The sequence below is a fragment of the Mytilus californianus genome, unplaced genomic scaffold (assembly GCF_021869535.1).
Source record: "Mytilus californianus isolate M0D057914Y unplaced genomic scaffold, xbMytCali1.0.p SCAF_5, whole genome shotgun sequence".
Taxonomy (NCBI): Eukaryota; Metazoa; Mollusca; class Bivalvia; order Mytilida; family Mytilidae; genus Mytilus; species Mytilus californianus.
Window position 1 is genome coordinate 4,894,639 of NW_026262701.1, and position 23,627 is coordinate 4,918,265.

At 32.9% G+C, this 23,627-nt stretch overlaps 2 protein-coding genes and 1 long non-coding RNA gene across 17 annotated transcripts in view; 2 read left to right on the forward strand and 1 right to left on the reverse strand.

The window, feature by feature from the left end:
• LOC127702530 (casein kinase II subunit alpha) overlaps window positions 1-6,341 on the forward strand; it is a 32,081-nt gene extending 25,740 nt beyond the window's left edge. The window contains exon 12 of the mRNA XM_052206770.1: window positions 2,637-6,341. Within this exon, the coding sequence (XP_052062730.1) occupies window positions 2,637-2,737 (101 nt within the window). The 3' untranslated portion in view covers window positions 2,738-6,341. The remainder of the gene's footprint in view (window positions 1-2,636) is intronic.
• A 6,496-nt stretch (window positions 6,342-12,837) lies between these two features.
• LOC127702539 (cilia- and flagella-associated protein 20) lies at window positions 12,838-16,258 on the forward strand. Its single transcript, XM_052206783.1, has 5 exons — window positions 12,838-13,063; window positions 13,699-13,778; window positions 14,315-14,426; window positions 14,780-14,968; window positions 15,326-16,258. The coding sequence occupies exons 1-5, from the start codon at window positions 12,980-12,982 to the stop codon at window positions 15,446-15,448; spliced, it is 588 nt and encodes a 195-aa protein (XP_052062743.1). The 5' UTR covers window positions 12,838-12,979; the 3' UTR covers window positions 15,449-16,258.
• Window positions 16,259-18,422: 2,164 nt separating this feature from the next.
• On the reverse strand, window positions 18,423-22,803 carry LOC127702544 (uncharacterized). 15 transcript variants are annotated; one of them, XR_007982475.1, is made up of 9 exons: window positions 22,777-22,803; window positions 21,987-22,271; window positions 21,434-21,819; window positions 20,428-20,595; window positions 20,093-20,260; window positions 19,758-19,925; window positions 19,424-19,591; window positions 19,089-19,256; window positions 18,423-18,584 (listed from the first exon to the last, which is right to left on the reverse strand). It is a non-coding gene; the product is annotated as an uncharacterized LOC127702544 (long non-coding RNA). The 15 variants fall into 15 exon arrangements; XR_007982468.1 differs by having other exon boundaries at window positions 21,987-22,438; XR_007982466.1 differs by lacking the exons at window positions 21,434-21,819; window positions 22,777-22,803 and adding an exon at window positions 21,267-21,316 and having other exon boundaries at window positions 20,428-20,762; window positions 21,987-22,762.
• Window positions 22,804-23,627: the final 824 nt, after the last annotated feature.

The following is a 23,627-nucleotide window of genomic DNA, read 5'->3' on the forward strand; positions in this document are numbered from 1 at the left end:
ATTCAATGATTTGTGGTTTATGTTATATTTTTCTGTGTAAAGAAATATAGGATACACAGAGTTCAAATTTTTAGTTTGATTTAAACTTTATATTATAATCTGATATGGATTGGGCAACAGGTAATGCCAATATAAGCCCTCCCCATTTACATGATACAACATATGAACTATACATTAAAATAAAATTGAATATAAGCTTGGCCAAATTCAAAATAACTGGAGATTGCCTTTGTCCCTCATTGAAAAGCTCTCAATATTGCAAGTGTAGCATTCAATATCATGTTTGTAAATTTTTATAAAATTCATTGAGACATGTTAGAAGGTTTAATCTTTTTAAGATTAGACAAAATTTGACAATTTCGAAACGTTAAAGGTTAAAGATTATATAACAGGAAATTATCTCAGGGCTATTCCAGAAAAAAAATGTAATGGGGGGGTTGGGGGTTGGAAGGCAGTATGTTTCAGCACCCACCACCCAGACAATTGTAATTGAGAATCATAGTGCATTATACATGTGAAAAGTTGCTCTGATACCCATCACCAATGTATTATTAATATAAAGTGCCTACCACCCCCAACCCCCCCATACATTTTTTTCTGGAATAGCCCTCAGAAGAAATTGAAGGTATCTGGAATTTTGCTTGAAGCATTTTCAAGGGCAATCATTGTGGGTAAGTAAGCTTATACACAATGCTTATTACCACAAAACACAGATCAAGTTTAAATTTTGGTGGCGTCACTTTAACCATTCTAGAGTTATGCCCCTTTATAAATGGAAAAATTGCAAAATTTTTAGTTTCCGTTCCCCTTACTTAAGTTTGCCTCAACCAAATGTTATGAAACTTATACACAATACTTATTACCACAAAATAAAGATCAAGATCGAATTTTGGTGGGGTCACTTTAACCATTCTCGAGTTATGCCCCTTTATAAATGGAAAAAAAATGAAAAAATTTAGTTTACGTTCTCTAACTTAAGTTGCCTCAACCAAATGTTATGAAACTTATACATAATGCTTTTAACCACAAAACACAGATCAAGTTGAATTTTGGTGGCGTCACTTGAATCATATCGAGTTATGCCCTTTATAAATCAAAAAATTGCAAAATTTTTAGTTTCTGTTCTGTAACTTAAGTTTGCCCCAACCAAACATTATGAAACCTTTACACAATACTTATTACCACAAAACTCAGATCAAGTACAAATTTCGGAGCGTCACTTTTATTGTTCTTGAGTTATGTCCCTTTATAATGTTGTATGCAAGCGGGGGCATCATCTGTGTCCATGGGGACACATTCTCCATTTATTTACTTATACAAGTAAAAAAGTCATACTATCTTCTTTTCTTGAATTTCTCAGGACTTCTTTGCTCCAATAGAATTTTTAATTGTCTGTCCTTTGCAGATGTCTTTACTATCATTGAAGTGTAATATCATGGACAATGAAAATCTCATCTGTCTGTTATCTACAAAACTGCTCATTTACAAGCCTCCAAGGGGCAATTTTTGAAGGCCTTGCACAATTAAGATCTTTGCGCAATTAGTTTCTCTGTGGAATTAATGAGATGAAACATTGAACTCTTAATAAAAAATTATGAGCTTACCAGAGAAAAATTGTTTAAGGCATGTTTTTACATCCCAAAACTTGAGAATTTTAGGGATTGTAAAAAAAAATTACTTATACAAGTAAATTTTTTGAGAAAATTAAGGGGAGATTATTCAGACTTTATAAGAAAATATGAATATAACAAATTTACTTATATAAGTATATTATTATTTACTTCTTCAATTAAATAAAAATAAGCTGTACAAGTAGTACCCCTGTAACAATGTGAGAAAACATAAAATTAGATGACTCTAGTCAGTGCTATTCCAGAAAAAAAAAACTATATTGGGGTTGGAGGGCACTTTTTTTTTAGTGCCATCACCCATACAATTGCATTTTACTTTGCATAAATAACCACACAGTTTGAACTTCCTGACCTGCCCCCACCTATACAAAAATAATTAAAGTGCCTTCCAACCCCCATTTATTTTTTCTGGAATAGCCCTCAGTAACTTGTTTATGTCAAACAAAATTGTAATCAATAATTTCTCGGGGAATATAAACCCTGAAGACTACAAAGGGTTGTTTTATTTAAACATTCATATAGTTCTAATAATTGGCTGCAGAGAAATGCATGTAATGTATGGATACCCCATTTTCAGTATACTATTCCTGTGTACCATGTTTGATTTATTGAAATTAACATAAATACTTCATCAGTCCTGAGAAATGAATAAAACCTAACTGCTAACCAAGTTGTAGTTCATTTCAGGTTTTCAAGAAGATTTGCATTAGAGTGATTGAAGTTTTTTTAAACAAAAATACATGTTTTGCTTCAGTGTTTCAAAAATGTTAATAAACTAACATGGTTAAATCTGAAAGATTTAAGAAAAATCTACACATTTTTCAGTGCTTAAGTGTTTTAGAAATGTCACCATACTAACATGTCAGATGGGAATGGTTAGAGGACTAATTGACAAGTTCTGACTTTCATGCTTTTTTGCTTGTTAGTGAATGATTTTTGTGCATGCTAGTATAAATATATACAGAACAATAACCATATCCTTCTTTTCTGCTCTTCTGCCTACAGGTGCTACCATGAACAGTACTGCAGCTGTCAACAGTTCACCTGTCATCACCCCCAGTATGTCGCCCCTTCCTAACAGTACAGCTGCCGCCGCCCAATCTTAGTGCTATATATGTCTGCTTGGGCTTGATACGTGTCTATTGTGATAACTAAAACTTTGCCATCAGCTACAGGGAACGATTTGCCTGGTGATGCCGAGTATTTATTAGTGAGCTGGTGTTGTGTCGACTTAATGCAAATTGTGATGACCTGAACAAATCAACAGGGCAATAGCAATACAAGATAAACATGTCATTTGTTCACTCACCTGTTATCATTCATATTATAGGGTAACGATACTCGCCCGTCAAAACTTTTTCTTCAAAAATATATAAGTCTGTGTTTCAGCTAAAATAAGACATTTTATTTGTTTTATTGAATATTAAAGGGAATTTTTTTTGCCAAAAAGATTGAAAGAAAAGATGTCAACTTTCTAACTTTTATCATTAATCATTTTAAAGTAGTGGTTAGAAAAATGGGGTTAAATCACTTGAGGTATAGAATATATTTTTTTTTTTTACTTTTTCACATAATACATGATATTTAGTCAATGGACAGAAAATATTGTCTCTACAACAACATTGTTTATGTCAGCTGTTTTTCATTTATGATGTATGATTTATTTGATAATTTGATAATTTATGTCTTGACAAGTGCTGAAATTGAACCTGATGTTTTTTGTTTTTATTTGAAGTAAAAGAAACTAGAAATAAATAATATAGTTTAATGATCAAGATAAAATATGTTCCCCTGCATAATTAAAAAGTTACTGATATGGGCTGTATAATGGAAGTAAACCAAAATAATTTAATTGCACTGTGAATTAGAAGCATCCATTTCATGCAAACCAAATCAACAAAAATAATAAGGCATCCTATCAACACAAACTAAATTATTCTACATTTTTAATATTTGGTAGGTTTTAATTTTGATAGGCTGGTAAAGTTTCTCAGTCAAATAATTTTTGATACAAATTTACAAAAATTACAGAATTCAAACATAATATTTCTCTTAATATTATAATTTATGTAGACATTTATGCAAGATGAACTGTTTTAATGACCTTGATTGAGTTCATGACTTCTTAAGTCTTCTGAAACTCAATAATCCAGAGAACTTGTAGGAAAAGATGAAAACAAGTCCTGATTCTGTTTTTGTTGCTTGTGTTTTGTTATGGATTACACATAGGAATCTGTTTTCACTATAGTATTCTTCATAGGTAAAACAAAATTTCTTAGGGATCCCTTAGACTTGAGCTAAGTGCCTTTCACCATACAGTGAAATCACAAAAAAAAGACCTAAAATGATACAATATGATAATGGATGTGTTGTGGTAGGTAGGTAAAATGTAATAAATACTGTGGCCATAAAACAAATATTGGTGCAAAGCTTTATTTACATCACCTGTCTAACAGGTGCTGTCTTGTGTGTGCCAGGAAAGGGTTTTAATTGATTTTCAGAGCTGTAGAGAAAAAAATTTGAAAGGCAATGTGTCCAGATGTATACATTTGCAGCTTCTTCATATTTCTTTTCAGACTTGAATACAGTAAACTTTTGTCGGACATTAGGCAGGGCCATTGTTTGCTTGACCTTTGAAAATTCTACCCAGGTTTAACATCTGATAATATTTTGTCTTTATTTCACACCAACATGTTTTTGAAACTGTCTTGTATTCTGGGAATGTTGGTAAAAAGGTTTTGTTACAAAATTTGATACATCATATACGTTGACAAGAAAATTAACACTCTTTAGGGTGAATACAGATATCAAATATAAATTTTATATGGCTTTTTTCCATATTGCATCAGTATCAACCAAAACACCTGATAAGGTGTATGATACTGCAAAATCCGTATCATATAAACTTTATTATATACTGAAAATATGTTTTGCTGCTGCTGTTTTGATTTAATACAGATTTTGGGATTTGATAGAGCCTGTGCAACCATGATTGATGTCATTATGGATGGCTGATAAAGATTGCCATGATTGTATTAGTATTTTACAAATTAAAGTTTCTTCTATTTACTACCAGGTATATAGTAAAGCTTGATAAACACTTGTTTACTCACAGGAATGATTTAGGTCTAATGAATTTAAGAATGAAAAGTTACTTTTACTAATAATGATTTTAATTGCTGTTATATAATATTGTAAAGCAGGTCTCATTGGAAATGTCTTTCAGTTTACAATGTATAGTTTATCATAACTTTTTTGTATCGTTTGACTCTCACAGATCTGTTTACATATAAATATTTTCATCATGTTGTTTGTGACTGGATATTATCCATTTCTGCATCAGGAAAGAACATTCACATTAGCATTCTGTACAAATTAAGTCTAATTTATGCTTACTTTTATGATAACAGGTCTCAGGAGAAATGCATACAGGAAATATCTTCATACAATGAGGATATTGCAAAATAAATGATTAAATAAATAGAAAATAATCATATTGATATAGCGAGAGAGGAGCAGACATACACTAGGAAATAATCATTTGCAGATGCATTTATTTATGAAGATTAACTTAAACATTTGCTGTAATGATGTGGTTGCGAAAGTTGAATGAGACTCCAAAATCCTTACAAAGAAAGTTTAATTTAGCTGGCACCACACAAATGTTTGATATTGTTCTTAAAGTCTTTAACTGAGGTTTATAACAAACATCAGTCATATGTGCATGCTAAGATACTTTGCTGTCAATGTCTGAAGCACAACATTTGATATAGATCTGAAAAATCTCTTTTGGCAATTGTATGTCTTAAAAATAAACACATCTTGGTATTTGCAAGCACCAGATCGGTGTATGCATCATTCATAGTTAGGACTTTGTATGGATAATCTCAATTATTCAAATTCTTTTTCACAAATATGGTGCCTGGGCAAACAGCTGTAACAATATATTCTATATGAAATTTTGTATTTAAATCATGGTGAACAATTGTATTATCAGTATTAGAATATCCTGTGAAAAAAGTACTTGAAATATGGTAATTCTCTCTTTTAACTCTGTAGATCAAATTATTGTTAATTTTTTAAATGATTGCTCTGTTTTTGCATAATTTACTCTTGTTTTGTTAATTATTTCCATCATACCAAATTTCATTTTTTCACATGTTGCCCCAGAAATGAGAGTTGTCCTTTTATTTTTTATTGTCATGTGGAAAAAGGGATTCAGTTTATTTCTTGTTGTAGACAAATTTGTCTTGTTGACATTGCACTTGTGTTATTTGTTTCATTTTGTCTTGTTTACATAAAATTTCATTTGTATAAAACATTAAACCATGTATATTTAAAATTAACTTGAAATTGTTTTTGATCAATTTTGTCTGGAAAAAAGACATTCAGTTTAGTAAATTTAAATGTAATATGTTTTTTGTATTATTGTTCATTTGTGAAATGAAGACATGAAATGAATTTGTCTACAACAAGAGAATGTTAATTTCACTCTGAAGTTGTCTCCCCATGCTGATATTGCAAGGGAGGTCATTATGAATATTATCTCCCTTTCTTTATATAAGGTCAAAGTAGAGATGACTGATTGAAGATTTATAATTTGATTCTGGTGCGTGTCATATCATAGAATACTTTTATATGTAAAGGTAGATGGAACTAGCTGTGGTTCATGTCTACCTAATGCCAAGTCAAATATGAACATTTAATAAAGTTCACTCTTGTTTTTTATGGCCAAACTTGGACTTGATAAATACTGTCATAAAAAAAAATATCTGACCCTTTAATGAAAGGTAATGTTGTGAATTCAAATGAGGAAAACCTTGATATCACATTGTATCAACGGTTTCCCTAACTTTCGATGAAAAAAGGTAGGAATTTCTTGTTCTACCATTAAGCTGTGGAAACAGTACACATGTTCATTATTATGTGATCTTATATAAAAGATGTGACAAATCAGGGTATTGGCCAAGATTTAGTGGATCATTTAACATGGAAATGTGAACGTATGAACAGAGGATTGAATCATATGGACACGCATTGTAAGTTTTCTATTTTCTATTGGTTGTTATCTCTTTAAAACTATCCCACACTTTTCATTCATATTTAAACTGATTTACTTTACATGCGAGAACTTCTTTAGGTAATATAGGACTTGTGCATAGTTGTTGAAATGTTATCTTCACCAAAAATTGGACTGCATAACACCAAATGACTGAATGGAAATATTGTCCTTTAATCTACATGGGCACACATTTCATGCATAGTCAAGTCTCAAAAAAGTTATCAAGTTATCAGTTGGTAAAATCTCGAGTGGATTGACATGGAGGGGCAGAAAAGAGGGCTGATTGGTAAGCATATTGAATACATATTATTGGCAGGTCACCCACAGACCATTGATATGGTCTTTTACAAGCAAAGTCCTAGGCATTTCCAAACATGTGCCCCATTAGACCCCACCTGATATGAAAACAATGGAAGCAATGATCTAAAGAAATATAGTATCAATTTTCACAATTATTTAATGCTTATACAAATCTGAAGTTGTCATTGCATACATACAGGACATCAAAGCACTAATGCAGTCCATATATTTTGCATGGGCACACGGCAGATTATAGTCCATATATTCTTGCAGTAAATCTTTAATTGTATGGCCACACTAGCTTTTCAGATACCAATACAAAGTTTGATGGGTGAGGCAAAATTACACCAAATAATTTAGAAAAATTATTCAAACAAATCAGTCTGTTTATATAAAAGTAAGATGGTGTTGTGGTTGCCTTTGAGACCACTCTCAATCAGAGACCAAATGACGTAGAAGTTAGCAACTATAGCCTATAACAATGAGAAAAAAACCATACCGCATAACAAGCTATAAAGGCCCTGAAATGACAATTGTAAAACAATTCAAATCAGAAATTTAATCTTGACTCACTTCGTGTATGATGTCCTTCAGCATCATTGCTTTTAACTGGAAATAGGCAGAGGTAATTAATTCAGTTCGACACTTAAGGAGGATGAACGAAAGTTTTTAATTATGATTTATAATCCTTGCATAGCTGTGCCTAATCAACTTCGAACCTGGCACATTGAACCATGTTAAGAATGCTAAATTGCAATCATAATTTGACACATGACTCAATCCAAGGAATTGCTTGTTTTTCCATAAGAAAAATATGAATATGTAGTGTGACGTGAATCTTTTGTATTTTTCCAAAGAACTTGCTGAAGTGCCATTATAAAAAAGAGGGAAAGAAATAATTGAAAATGACGAAATCACAATTTTAGGGGCAGTTTGATCATTTTATTTGCCTGGATTGGTGAGATTTTGGAAATATATTTGAATACAGGAAATGTTTGTTTTCCTTTCAATTCATGAAGAATGAACACCATTTAAAATAAAAATTCGTAAGGGTTCCGCGGACACCAGTGTCTCGCCTACTTTTGCTGTTAGTCGCAGGCTCAACAAAAATTGGGGAAAATTATTAAAAATTTTCCTCTAGATATCTTTTGATTGTAAGAAGTTCTGTTCAAGTTTGGTAAAAATCCAAGAAGGTTTATGAATCTAATAAATGTTTTAAAAACTGCAGACTACGTAATGTTAACTGGAAAAACAGGAAATTATTTTTTTACAAAATTTCCTTCTAGATACTAGCTTTTGATCATAAACAAGCTTTTGTCCAAGTGTGGTACAAATCCATGATAGTTTAAGAAAGTTATTAAAATTTGAAAAACTTTAACCACAGAGTGAATATTTGTGGACGCCGACGACGCCGCTTTTGCGTCGCAGGCTCGACAAAAATTATTTATTTATATTTTGTTGAAAAAGTGCATTCTCAATGCCTCTTTCTGGAAATTATTTGTCGAACTTGAATAAAAATTAAAAAAATCTACACCTTTAGATTTCCCTCTCCATTCTTGTCAAAATCATAAATTGAAAAAAAAAGTTTATCAAGAAAGAAGATGCAAGAACTCTGTACTTTTTAAAATTGATATCTCAAAAGAATTTCCGTCAATAATGAAAGATTCTCAATCTTTGTGAAATAGAATAGAAATTTTAAAGTAACATTTTGGAAATAACGATAACCGAATAAAATATTGAAAATGAGATCAGAAAAGCTGTCTGATTAGCTACAAAATTGGCTGCATCACAGCACCGACGATCCTTTGATTTTTGTCGAGCCTTCGACTTTACTCGAAAAAGCGAGACATAGCGATCCTACATTCCGTCGTCGTCGTCGGCGGCGGCGGCATCCACAAATATTCACTCTGTGGTTAAAGTTTTTGAAATTTTAATAACTTTCTTAAACTATCCTGGATTTCTACCAAATTAGGACAGAAGTTTGTTTATGATCATAAGATAGTATCCAGAAGTAAATTTTGTAAAAAAAAAGTCCTGTTTTTCCGTATTTTACTTATAAATGGACTTAGTTTTTCTGCCAGGAAACATTACATTCACTCTGTGGTTAAAGTTTTTAAAATTTTAATAACTTTCTCAAACTATCCTAGATTTGTACCAAACATAGACAGAAGTTTGTTTATGATCAAAAGCTAGTATCTAGAAGGAAATTTTTATTAAAATTTTGTACTTGTTTATCCATATTTTACTTATAAATGGACTTAGTTTTTCTTCCAGTTAACATTACATACAGTCTGCAGTTAAATTTTTTAAAACATTTATTAGATTCATAAACTTATTTATTTTTTTTGGATTTTTACCGAACTTGGACAGAAGCTTCTTTCAATAAAAAAAAATATATCGAGAGGAATATTTTTATTTAATGTTTTCCTCATCTCATTTTTGTTGAGCCTGCGATTAAAAGCAAAAGTAGGCGAGACACTGGGTTCCGCGGAACCCTTACGAATTTTTCTCATTTTTCTCGTCTTGAAATAACATTAACCGTTATAATTTTATTGCACCAGATGCGCATTTCCACAATTAATGTCTTTAGTTATGCTCGAGGCCAAAATACTAGAAAAACCAAAACACTTATACAAACGTTGAAGAGCAAATCAAATCAAAATGGACCTAAAAAGTTTACCAAATCCGAACAAGGATGGAGAGTTGTCTCATTGGCACTCATACCACATCTTCTTGTATCTAAGTAATCGGAGCTATGCACGAGGGAGATATATTCCTTAATTTTAAATAATTCCCAAAATTTTATAACGGCAAATATCAATTAAACAATATCCGTATTTTCCTCCAAGTATCGAAGTACTGGCTACTGGGCTGGTGATATTCTCGGGGACCAACAGCATGAACATGCATGAAACATTTACAACTGGACGTTTAGCAAACAACAATCAATCTGGAGTGTCGCATGACCTTGACATCATGCTAATCATTCAGTGGTTCGGATTATGTCAGGTTCTCTGTACACAAGGGGTTTACACTATTTAGTATGTGGATTGGTTGTGAGGAGTACGTGCTCATCTGATGGACAAAGAGCCTTGCCCTACTATCCTTGCTTCAATCGGGTATTGTCCCAGAAATATCACTGTTTGATAATCGCAGTCCTTGGAATGATTATCTGAAGAGGCTTAAACTGAACGAATTGCAGGCACAAATTACAAAAAAAAAACGAAGTATCGAGCAAAAGCATCTGAATGTCATCATCACCTAGAAAATCGCCCGTATCAATTTGAAAAAAAAAATGTGTCAGTGGATATACACAAATGTCTCCCCTGCTATTGGTTATGCCGACGTGTTTACCAAAATTAATACAAACCATAAATTATCGAACAAGCAATGATCACACAAAGAAGACGAAGCAACCAACCATCAATCCATAAAAAAATAGTGAAAATCTGAAAACGATTTATTGGTTTTTGTCTCGCCTGCGACACAAGTCGCGGAAAACGAGACCTAGGGATTGCTTTTCCGGCGACGGTGACAGCTGCGGCGGTGGTGGCGTCAACAATTGTTAAGTTTTCTGCTTAAGTTAGTTTGATAGGAACTAGTGATAGATCATTGACATTTAATACAAAGTTGCATTACTATCCTAGGACATGGTTTAGTGGCTTTGAATTTATAAGCAAATTTCAATGTTAAGTTTTCTGCTTGAGTTAGTTTGATATGATCTACTTGTGATAGATCAATGATATTTTGTATGAAGTTGCATTGCTATCAGTACATATCAGTTTGACAACTATTTTGAGTCCCTGCCTCTAGGCCATGGTTCAGAGACTTTCAATTAATTAACAATTTATATGATAAGTTTTCTGATTAAGTTAGTTTGATAGGAACTACTTACAATAGACAATATTTTTTTTTAGTTACATTGCTGTCTGTACATCTCATTTTTTTCAACCATATCGAGGCCCTGCAAACTAGTTGGTCCAGCGACTGTGAATTAACTAGCTATGTTGCTGTCCATTAGATTGTCTTTTTCTGAATTTTATGCCGACAGGCAAGACATATCTCTGTGTCAACAGTTTATTATTTGTATGTTTTTCATGATTAATACAAAAGTTATCACCAGCAATCCGGAAGAGGACTTGATAAGTTTGGAGTCGAAACATTTCAACGTCGATGATACGTCTGATTAAAGTTATCAAGCGACCATGGCCAGGTCGGCGTGTTTTACATCCCACATATACATAGTCGTAACATGCAATTTTAAATTTAAAGCTTGATAGAGGGACGACCGATACACATTAAAATGATTTTTATACATTAGACGAAAAACTGAAAAGCGCTGAAATCTTAACTGGACAATAATCTAATTTATTCGAACCAGTGAATAATGAAATGTGTTAAGATTTAAATTTAGATGTTAATCTGGTCACCAGATTTACATGGATCAATTTTGATAATACGGTCATTGCCGGACAGGATCGTATTCAATGTTTGATCCTCAGTGCTCAGCTTTTGAAGTTGAGATTCCATGTGAACCATATAAACTTTCCTTTAAAACCTAAAATAAGAAGTGTGTTAGACAACTCTCCACCAGAGACCAAATGACATAGAAGTTAACAACCAGATCACCGTACGGCCTTCAATAATGAGCAAAACCCATACCGCATAGTAAGCTATAAAAGGCCCCGAAGTGACAAAAAATGTATAAAAATACAATTTAAACTAGAAAACTTACGACCTGATTTATGTACAAAATCTGTTTATTTTCGATTATGTATGTATGCCATGGCTATATTCAGATGTATGTTTTTTTTTATTACTTTTTTATATTCGGGGGGAAAACACTCGGTTATATATTTTATATTACGCCGAGTTCACATTAATATTTTATTTCATATTTTCTAGTAAATTATAATTTCTAATATTTCAATATTTTTGACGTGTTTTGCTCTTCTCCATACGCTATTACAATACTAGCTAATACGTGCTGTCCTTTTATTTTTCTTAAAAGACCGTGTGGGCATTACATATGTAAAAATGATTTGAATATAACAAAAAATTATATTTACTGAAAAAAAAAGTACGGAGCCTTGGGATACTCCAAAATCTGCATCAATATGTGATGAGCTCTCCAAATCCACTAGTCATTTATTGTAATAAAAGTTTTGCTGGAATTTTATTATAATCTATTAATGAACATAGATTTACATAATTGACATATATTTAATCAATGCTTTATCATTTCTTTAGCCCCACGAATTCTATATTTGTATAACAATTGTTGATGTTGGTTAGTCTGTCGGGGGTGTATACTTTACAATTTCTATCAATTTTGTAAGCGGACTCCCCACTCCCCCGTGATCAATCTTCGACTTTTTTTTGGTGAAAAAAAGGTTAAAAAAATTAACGCAAAAAATGTTACATTTGGAAAATAGCATAAATAGACATGAAATGACAAACCAAACCCCTATTTATTTAACTTACTGCATATAACAAGAACTTTTTTTTAAATCAAATTTCACGAATTATTTGTGTTGTTGATATTACGAAAAATACACTGTAAAACAACGACTGTTCAATGTAAATAAAACCACGTGTGTCGTCTACTCGCTACAACAGAAGTACTAAGCGTGCCACTACATATATCATTACGCTAAATTCATATATTCAAATATCTTTTTAATTAAGGCATGACATGTTTTGAAACTTTCTAGTAATATTCAAACTGCACTATTATGACATAAATTTATAAAGTTAAACAATAGAATGAGTGTTTATACTAATTCTCAATATAGTTCCCTAGCGTCACACGTAGCAACTAAAACCAAGCGCGACCGTATCGCCACCCTTGACAACTTGTCTAACTTAAACGACACACAACTGAACCTTCACTTGACAACTGTTCACCATCGGAGAAGGAGCGTATTAGTGTATTGTCCAGGAGGACTAAGAACTTAGAAAATTTTCACTACTATAGACAATAACAATGTTCAAGAACACATTTCAGAGTGGGTTCTTATCCATACTTTACAGTATTGGAAGTAAACCGTTACAAATTTGGGACAAAAAGGTAAGAATTTTTCATTCTATACACCGGTTATCATTACCATAGTGATACATTGATGGCAACATGAAAACTTAACTTCATCTATTAATAACATGACAATATGCACTACTTGCAATGCAATTAGTTTCACATTACATGGGGTTATCTCCAGATTTTTGTTTCGAATAATTATGGCATTTGAATAGGAAGAAACTTTATTTTTGTTGACACACGGAAGTGCACGTGTAAACAACTTACAATTGTTTGAATGTTACATTTGATACAAAAATAATTTAATTTAACACGCTACCATCGTGAGTTATGGTGACGGAAGTGTACAAATGTTATTTTCCCCAAAGAAATGTCAATATTAGAAGCCATATGGTGTGGTGATGTTGATGTTTATAAAGTCAAAGATGGAGATGTTGGTCATCTCGCTTCATCGAGTTATAAGCCATAATTTTCATTCGATTGCACATTAACAAACACTTTATTATAAAAACACTACAAGTTAACGATAAATAAAACACGTTAAAATTATATAACATGGACTTAGAACTCCGTTGTCAAGATAGTATTTTGTTTCCTGATCATCAACATCATGGCCGCCATTTGCATTCAATATATAATGTAATAACATCATGTTATTATCGTTTTAGGTTAGAAATGGTCATATTAAACGTATAACAGACAACGATATCCAGTCCTTAGTTTTAGAAATTGTTGGTACAAATGTCAGGTATGTACTTAATCAACCATAAACAAATATTTCTTTGTTTTGAAAAGGAGATGATTTTGAATTATCTCCCTTCAGTTACATCTATGGTAACACATAATCAAACACAAATATACATGCATTTTGTTGTTTAATGAGACAAAAATAGCTTAATGGCATTTAATGCATTTTTAATCATTCATGTGTTTGCAAAGCATTCTATAAACAATAGAAATTAAGTATATTCTGCATCTTATTTTATTTTAAGCATGTTTATTATATTAACATGCTATTTGCAACTTTTGAAAGTAAATTATATTAGGCTTAATCTTACCATGGACAAAAATGCCAATTTTGAAAATATTTTCTATATGCTTAAAGAACTAATTTAAGATATTTTGTATTTACAACTATAACAAGTCTGAATTGTTTTTTGGTTTGTGCACATTTTATAATTTTGTATGTTTATTGAGTGAAGTTACATTTAAAAGTAATTATTGAAAGAACATTATTTCTAACTGTGAATAATTTGCTGATAATTTTCCCTTTTCTATTTATAGCACAACATATATCACATGTCCAGCAGACCCAAAGAAAACGTTAGGAATTAAACTTCCATTCTTAGTTATGATCATCAAGAACTTAAAGAAATATTTCACATTTGAAGTACAGGTAAGAATGCAGTAATTATATTTTTTTTAATTAAAAGTAGACTAAAAAACATCAGTCACACAATTTTTTCACTGCAATCAATATAAGCATGATATGTACATATGTTTTAACGAAGTAAGCAAACTTGACAAAAACAACATTTGTTACTTTGAAAGAACACATTGCTATCACTATTCTGTTCAGATTTTAGAATCTGAAGTACAAAAAATGTACATGTAAATGCATATAATTTTACTAATGATTTTTTGACTATTTCTGATGCGATTTGATATTATTGATGATTGTCAATAGACAGTAACTTAACCATTATTGTCTTTATTCCTTTTATAAGATTTCTTTATGAATCATTTTAGGTCTTAGATGACAAAAATGTGAGACGAAGATTCAGAGCTAGTAACTACCAAAGTACAACACGTGTAAAACCATTTATATGTACTATGCCAATGAGGTTAGATGATGGATGGAATCAAATTCAATTCAACTTGTCAGATTTCACAAGGAGAGCTTATGGTACAAATTACATTGAAACACTTAGAGTACAGGTTAGTATAGATTATCTTGTCAAACGATGTCTATAAATAGAATTTATTTGTCACAATCTTGTCTCATAAGTTGTAAAGACCTCATCAAATCATGATAAAATGAGCAAATATATTGTTCCACACTTTAAAAACCATTACGTTCAAATAGTTACTTTTATTTTGCAACAAGCAATTATGAAATTTGTCCTCTGAGGAAATAGTATAACAAAAAAGTGAGGGATGGTAGCTTTTTAACACTTTCATAAACAAACTTTTGATGTACAGTTTGAATCATAAAGAATAGGTTGGTTATACTTTTCAGACCCTTTTTTTTAGAAGTGAAATTCCATTATTTATTGTTTCTATTTCTTTTTGCAGATTCATGCCAATTGTCGAATTCGTAGAGTTTACTTCTCAGACAGACTATATTCAGAAGATGAATTACCTGCAGAATTTAAATTATACCTTCCGGTGCAAAATAAAGGAGGCGTGAAAGCATAACAAAATGACTAATTAGACAGTGTATATAAATTATACAAAAAAAATGTTCAAATGCTACTCAAGAACCGAAGGTGAATTATTGCGAGAATGTTGGATATTAAGAGATGCTGCCTGTTTTTACAAATGTCTTGCAAAAATGTTGTACGAGAGACCAATCAAACATGGCTGATTCCTGCCTAGAGTCTCGTTGAATATGCCATGATCATATACGAAACAAAGTGTTCATTTTAAATTTTCATTGATGTCATATTTCATTTATCTCTTGTTGCATGAACAGTTATTTTCATATTTATAGGAAGACTCGGTGCAATTATACAGCCAGATTTAAAAATTGTTTATTAATTTTGCATAAATGATTTGATATTATTGTCTTTCTGGAACAAAAGGATATTTAGTGCTTTAAAATCAATGTTTTCAAATTTTATACCTGTGTTTATATTTCACACATATTGTACTTATGGATATGCAGATAATAATTTAAGGTTTAAATTTGGTTGTATTTGCCTGTAGATCTCCATATCTCCCGTAATCTCAGGATATTTTTAAAACACAAATTGCATCTAGCATTTGAATAGAATACAAAATAAAGAAGATTTAATTCCATTTTAAGTTGGGATTTATTGCAATATTTTATTTTATATATATTTCGAAGTTGTCTTTTCCCGACTTGTTTTGTTAGTGGATAAATTTTCAAATTTTTTCCTGTTATTGTCTTTGTTAAACAATGTTCTTGCATTTTAAAAAAATATTTGTACATAACTTCCATAGCAAAAAATAAATGTATATTAAAAATTAGCAGATGAACAGATATTCTCTCTCAAGTAATATATTCTGCCATAAGTATTAGTAACACCCATAGTAAGTGAAACTTCTTGTTTGATTGTTGCTTGCTTAATGTCCAGTGGCAAATATTGCACTCATATTCAGGACGAGAAAAAAACCCAGTTGCATCAGGCCACCTACTGACCCCTCACTTAAACATGAATATCGATGCTGAGCAAGGAACTTTCCCTACTAGTATCATTGGAAGTAACAACCCCATTTCAACCAGATGTGGCTGCCTATTTATTCATCCCATATAGTTAAATGGACACCCCTTCTTTTTTTCTGTCAGACTGAACCCGTTTCTTTACCCTGTAATACCCTTAGTGAACTTGTTTGAAGACTCTTTGTATTAAGAATAAATTTCTTAGTGTTCTACCAGCAGTTACTGTGATTAGTTTCAAGTGAACAAATGTTTGACTGAATGTGAACTTCATATAAAACAATCAGAATCAAATATACAATGTATCTCCTTCAGTGATTGGGTTGTTTTTATACCAGGTTTTGGTAATTTTTATTTTTAACACTAGGATGAAATGTTTTGCCCATCAACATTAAAGATAAAAATTTGTGTATCCAGAACATATAAACATATTTATATTGATACCAGGAGATTTCATATAGGTCAGTGAGACTGTAAACCAAAAGACAAAAGTTCAGTAGATGATCTGATACAAGAGCATTGTCATAGATGGTCATCATACAATCTTTAGAGTTTGAAAATCAAGTACTGCACTTGACCTAATGAATGTCTGTTTTAAGACAATTTTTGTTGGACGTCTGATGCACTTTGACTATATATGATTCTCCAGAATATATGTGGTGATTGAGGTAAACTACAAAATTGCGACAGTTTGTTTGTTCTGCATTTTGAAGCTTTCTTAAAGTTTTGTATTGATGGCCTTCTTGTAAGATGCAGATTTTTACAACAAAATATGTGAAGAAGACTAGAATAGTATTCAGGTTTCTTTATTTTTAATATTGAAATAGTCATCACAATAAACTGACAAGACATGTGCACTGAAAATCAGCATACATGGATGCACATTAGTAACTTGGTCCCTTGTTGATGGTCTTTATTTAATTTTCATTTGTTTTGTCAAATTCAGGCCACTGTCATCAGTCTCAAAAGATCATCTTTTAATATAGAAAAACATTCAAGCAACTAACTCTCGCTAAAGAGTTGGCTTTCAGGGGGAGTGAATGCCTTTCTTCAAATTCCTGGGTTTGCACCTGCCAGACTTGTTATTATTAAGCATTTCATCGTCCTTAGCATGTACAAAATGTATTCGATTTGGCAGTCACCATATAGTGGTCGAAAACTTCTTGGTCTCTAATGGAGACTAGTCCCATGTTGGTTATCATGCCTCATCTTAGTTTGCTCCGTCAAAGAACCATTAATTGAACTCTCCCACATCACCTTCAAGAAAATACATCAGTAAAAATAATTCTCTTAATGAAAACTAAATTATAGTACTTAGTGAACCTGCTTTATTTGAGTTGTATACCTTTAACAGTGTGTCATATGAAGACAGAAACATGTGCACGTTCGATTGACAATTGTCTTTCAATTGCAGAAATTCAATTCAGTAAGTGATAACTCGCAGGTATTTGGCGAATCCTGGCCATGACACACCAAGGGGAAACCCCGATTTGACGGAAAATGTCCCCCTTTATCAAACATCCTAGCCCTATGAAAAGTTTCTAAATCCATGCCTAAATATGCTTATTATACCCCACGCAACGAGTTGCGGAGGGTATAATGTTTTTGACCCGTCCTTCTGTCCGTCCGTCCGTCTGTCAGTCCTATTTCTTGTCATCGCAACTCCTCTCAAACCACACAACAGAATTTCACGAAACCTTTTTAGATAATAAGGACATACTATGTAGTTGTGAATATCAAGAGGAAATTACGATTCAATTTTTTTTCTAGAAGTTGCGCCCCTTTGAACTTATTTACTTTAATGTACTACTGCAACAGTTTGTCATCGCAACTCCTCTCAAACCACACAACAGAATTTCATGAAACCTTTTCAGATAATAAGGACATACAACGTAGATGTGCATATCGACAGGAAATTACGATTCACTTTTTTTCCAGGAGTTACGCCCCTTTGAACTTATTTGCCAAATATACTACTGCAACCTTTTGTCATCGCAACTCCTCTGAAACCACACAACAGAATTTCATGAAACCTTTTCAGATAATAAGGACATACTACGTAGATGTGCATATCGACAGGAAATTACGATTCAATTTTTTTTCCAGGAGTTACGCCCCTTTGAACTTATTTGCCCAATATACTACTGCAACCTTTTGTCATCGCAACTCCTCTGAAACCACACAACAGAATTTCATGAAACCTTTTCAGATAATAAGGACATACTATGTAGATGTGCATATCGACAGGACATTACGATTCAATTTTTTTTCCAGGAGTTACGCCCCTTTGAACTTATTTGTCCAATATACTACTGAAACCTTTTGTCATCGCAACTGCTCTCAAACCACACAACAGAATTTCATGAAACCTTTTCAGATAATAAGGACATACTACGTAGATTTGCATATCGACAGGAAATTACGATTCAATTTTTTTTCCAGGAGTTACGCCCCTTTGAACTTATTTGCCCTATATACTACTGCAACCTTTTGTCATCGCAACTCCTCTGAAACCACACAACAGAATTTCATGAAACCTTTTCAGATAATAAGGACATACTATGTAGATGTGCATATCGACAGGACATTACGATTCAATTTTTTTTCCAGGAGTTACGCCCCTTTGAACTTATTTGTCCAATATACTACTGAAACCTTTTGTCATCGCAACTGCTCTCAAACCACACAACAGAATTTCATGAAACCTTTTCAGATAATAAGGACATACTACGTAGATGTGCATATCGACAGGAAATTACGATTCAATTTTTTTCCCAGGAGTTGCGCCCCTTTGAACTTATTTGCCCAATATACTACTGCAACCTTTTGTCATCGCAACTCCTCTCAAACCACACAACAGAATTTCATGAAACCTTTTCAGATAATAAGGACATACAACGTAGATGTGCATATCGACAGGAAATTACGATTCACTTTTTTTCCAGGAGTTACGCCCCTTTGAACTTATTTGCCAACTATACTACTGCAACCTTTTGTCATCGCAACTCCTCTGAAACCACACAACAGAATTTCATGAAACCTTTTCAGATAATAAGGACATACTACGTAGATATGCATATCGACAGGAAATTACGATTCAATTTTTTTTCCAGGAGTGACGCCCCTTTGAACTTATTTGCCCAATATACTACTGCAACCTTTTGTCATCGCAACTCCTCTCAAACCACACAACAGAATTTCATGAAACCTTTTCAGATAATAAGGACATACAACGTAGATGTGCATATCGACAGGAAATTACGATTCACTTTTTTCCAGGAGTTACGCCCCTTTGAACTTATTTGCCAAATATACTACTGCAACCTTTTGTCATCGCAACTCCTCTGAAACCACACAACAGAATTTCATGAAACCTTTTCAGATAATAAGGACATACTACGTAGATGTGCATATCGACAGGAAATTACGATTCAATTTTTTTTCCAGGAGTTACGCCCCTTTGAACTTATTTGCCCAATATACTACTGCAACCTTTTGTCATCGCAACTCCTCTGAAACCACACAACAGAATTTCATGAAACCTTTTCAGATAATAAGGACATACTATGTAGATGTGCATATCGACAGGACATTACGATTCAATTTTTTTCCAGGAGTTACGCCCCTTTGAACTTATTTGTCCAATATACTACTGAAACCTTTTGTCATCGCAACTGCTCTCAAACCACACAACAGAATTTCATGAAACCTTTTCAGATAATAAGGACATACTACGTAGATGTGCATATCGACAGGAAATTACGATTCAATTTTTTTCCCAGGAGTTGCGCCCCTTTGAACTTATTTGCCCAATATACTACTGCAACCTTTTGTCATCGCAACTCCTCTCAAACCACACAACAGAATTTCATGAAACCTTTTCAGATAATAAGGACATACAACGTAGATGTGCATATCGACAGGAAATTACGATTCACTTTTTTTCCAGGAGTTACGCCCCTTTGAACTTATTTGCCAACTATACTACTGCAACCTTTTGTCATCGCAACTCCTCTGAAACCACACAACAGAATTTCATGAAACCTTTTCAGATAATAAGGACATACTACGTAGATATGCATATCGACAGGAAATTACGATTCAATTTTTTTTCCAGGAGTGACGCCCCTTTGAACTTATTTGCCCAATATACTACTGCAACCTTTTGTCATCGCAACTCCTCTCAAACCACACAACAGAATTTCATGAAACCTTTTCAGATAATAAGGACATACAACGTAGATGTGCATATCGACAGGAAATTACGATTCACTTTTTTTCCAGGAGTTACGCCCCTTTGAACTTATTTGCCAAATATACTACTGCAACCTTTTGTCATCGCAACTCCTCTGAAACCACACAACAGAATTTCATGAAACCTTTTCAGATAATAAGGACATACTACGTAGATGTGCATATCGACAGGAAATTACGATTCAATTTTTTTTCCAGGAGTTACGCCCCTTTGAACTTATTTGCCCAATATACTACTGCAACCTTTTGTCATCGCAACTCCTCTGAAACCACACAACAGAATTTCATGAAACCTTTTCAGATAATAAGGACATACTATGTAGATGTGCATATCGACAGGACATTACGATTCAATTTTTTTTCCAGGAGTTACGCCCCTTTGAACTTATTTGTCCAATATACTACTGAAACCTTTTGTCATCGCAACTGCTCTCAAACCACACAACAGAATTTCATGAAACCTTTTCAGATAATAAGGACATACTACGTAGATGTGCATATCGACAGGAAATTACGATTCAATTTTTTTCCCAGGAGTTGCGCCCCTTTGAACTTATTTGTCCAATATACTACTGCAACCTTTTGTCATCGCAACTCCTCTCAAACCACACAACAGAATTTCATGAAACCTTTTCAGATAATAAGGACATACAACGTAGATGTGCATATCGACAGGAAATTACGATTCACTTTTTTTCCAGGAGTTACGCCCCTTTGAACTTATTTGCCAACTATACTACTGCAACCTTTTGTCATCGCAACTCCTCTGAAACCACACAACAGAATTTCATGAAACCTTTTCAGATAATAAGGACATACTACGTAGATATGCATATCGACAGGAAATTACGATTCAATTTTTTTTCCAGGAGTTACGCCCCTTTGAACTTATTTGCCCAATATACTACTGCAACCTTTTGTCATCGCAACTCCTCTGAAACCACACAACAGAATTTCATGAAACCTTTTCAGATAATAAGGACATACTACGTAGATATGCATATCGACAGGAAATTACGATTCAATTTTTTTTCCAGGAGTTACGCCCCTTTGAACTTATTTGCCCAATATACTACTGCAACCTTTTGTCATCGCAACTCCTCTCAAACCACACAACAGAATTTCATGAAACCTTTTCAGATAATAAGGACATACTATGTAGATGTGCATATCGACAGGACATTACGATTCAATTTTTTTCCAGGAGTTACGCCCCTTTGAACTTATTTGTCCAATATAGTACTGAAACCTTTTGTCATCGCAACTGCTCTCCAACCACACAACAGAATTTCATGAAACCTTTTCAGATAATAAGGACATACTACGTAGATGTGCATATCGACAGGAAATTACGATTCAATTTTTTTCCCAGGAGTTACGCCCCTTTGAACTTATTTGCCCAATATATTACTGCAACCTTTTGTCATCGCAACTCCTCTCAAACCACACAACAGAATTTCATGAAACCTTTTCAGATAATAAGGACATACTACGTAGATGTGCATATCGACAGGAAATTAAGATTCACTTTTTTTCCAGGAGTTACGCCCCTTTGAACTTATTTGCCCAATATACTACTGAAACCTTTTGTCATCGCAACTCCTCTCAAACCACACAACAGAATTTCATGAAACCTTTTCAGATAATAATGACATACTACGTAGATGTGCATATCGACAGGAAATTACGATTCAATTTTTTCCCAGGAGTTACGCCCCTTTGAACTTATTTGCCCAATATACTACTGAAACCTTTTGTCATCGCAACTCCTCTCAAACCACACAACAGAATTTCATGAAACCTTTTCAGATAATAAGGACATACTACGTAGATGTGCATATCGACAGGAAATTAAGATTCAATTTTTTTTCCAGGAGTTACGCCCCTTTGAACTTATTTGCTTTAATGTACTACTGCAACAGTTTGTCATCGTAACTCCTCTGAAACCACACAACAGAATTTCATGAAACCTTTTTAGATAATAAGGACATACTATGTAGTTGTGCATATCGACAGGAAATTACGATTCATTTTTTTTTCTTAGTGTTACGCCCCTTTGAACTTATTTGCTTCAATGTACTTCTGCAACAGTTTGTCATCACAACTCCTCTGAAACCACACAACAGAATTTCATGAAACGTTGTAGATAATAAGGACATACTATGTAGATTTGCATATTGAAAGGAAACTATGATTCAATTTTTTTTTTCTTATACATTTTTTTTTTCTTACACTTATTTTATTTCTGCAATGACAATGTGGGGACGTGGGGTATGTGAGTGCGCTCACTAAGGTTCTTTAATTTCAAACAGATATTGGAATGTAGATTCTCCATTAGTGGGGAATATTGCCACTAGCGGTTCAAATGAACACAAAATGAAAAATAAACAACTTTGAGGAATCATATATACTACGTGTTCAGATGTGCAGTATTTGAACTTTTTATATTACTGAATCGCTGCCAGAGTAACTGAACAAATAATAATCGTAACAATTGTGAAATAATTCATAAGAATTTGATCAGACTGCATCGTTACAGATAATTAATCCGTATGAAAGAGTAAATCTGTTTCTGTGCATAGAACAAAACGAAGCATTCATTTTAAATCTAAAAGTGTGTCATAGACGAATTAAGTCTAGTCGAACCAGATGGAAGTCCGAGCATAGTTGCAATATACTGCATTATTCACAAAGGTTCAGTGCTTTAATATCATATTTTTATTGCTTCTTCAATATGAATCAATACATGAAAATATACTTAACAACACAAATAACGCACAACTTCCCATTTTCAGTAGTTCATAATTTCGTATTTTTGCCTAAAAAATGTAACACTTGTATTGAGAACATTTTTAACAGAACCTTCAAATCAAACAATGGGTTCACAAAGAAATGTTTGCTTTAGTGGCGACACATGTTCAAGTAAAAAAACCTCAAAAA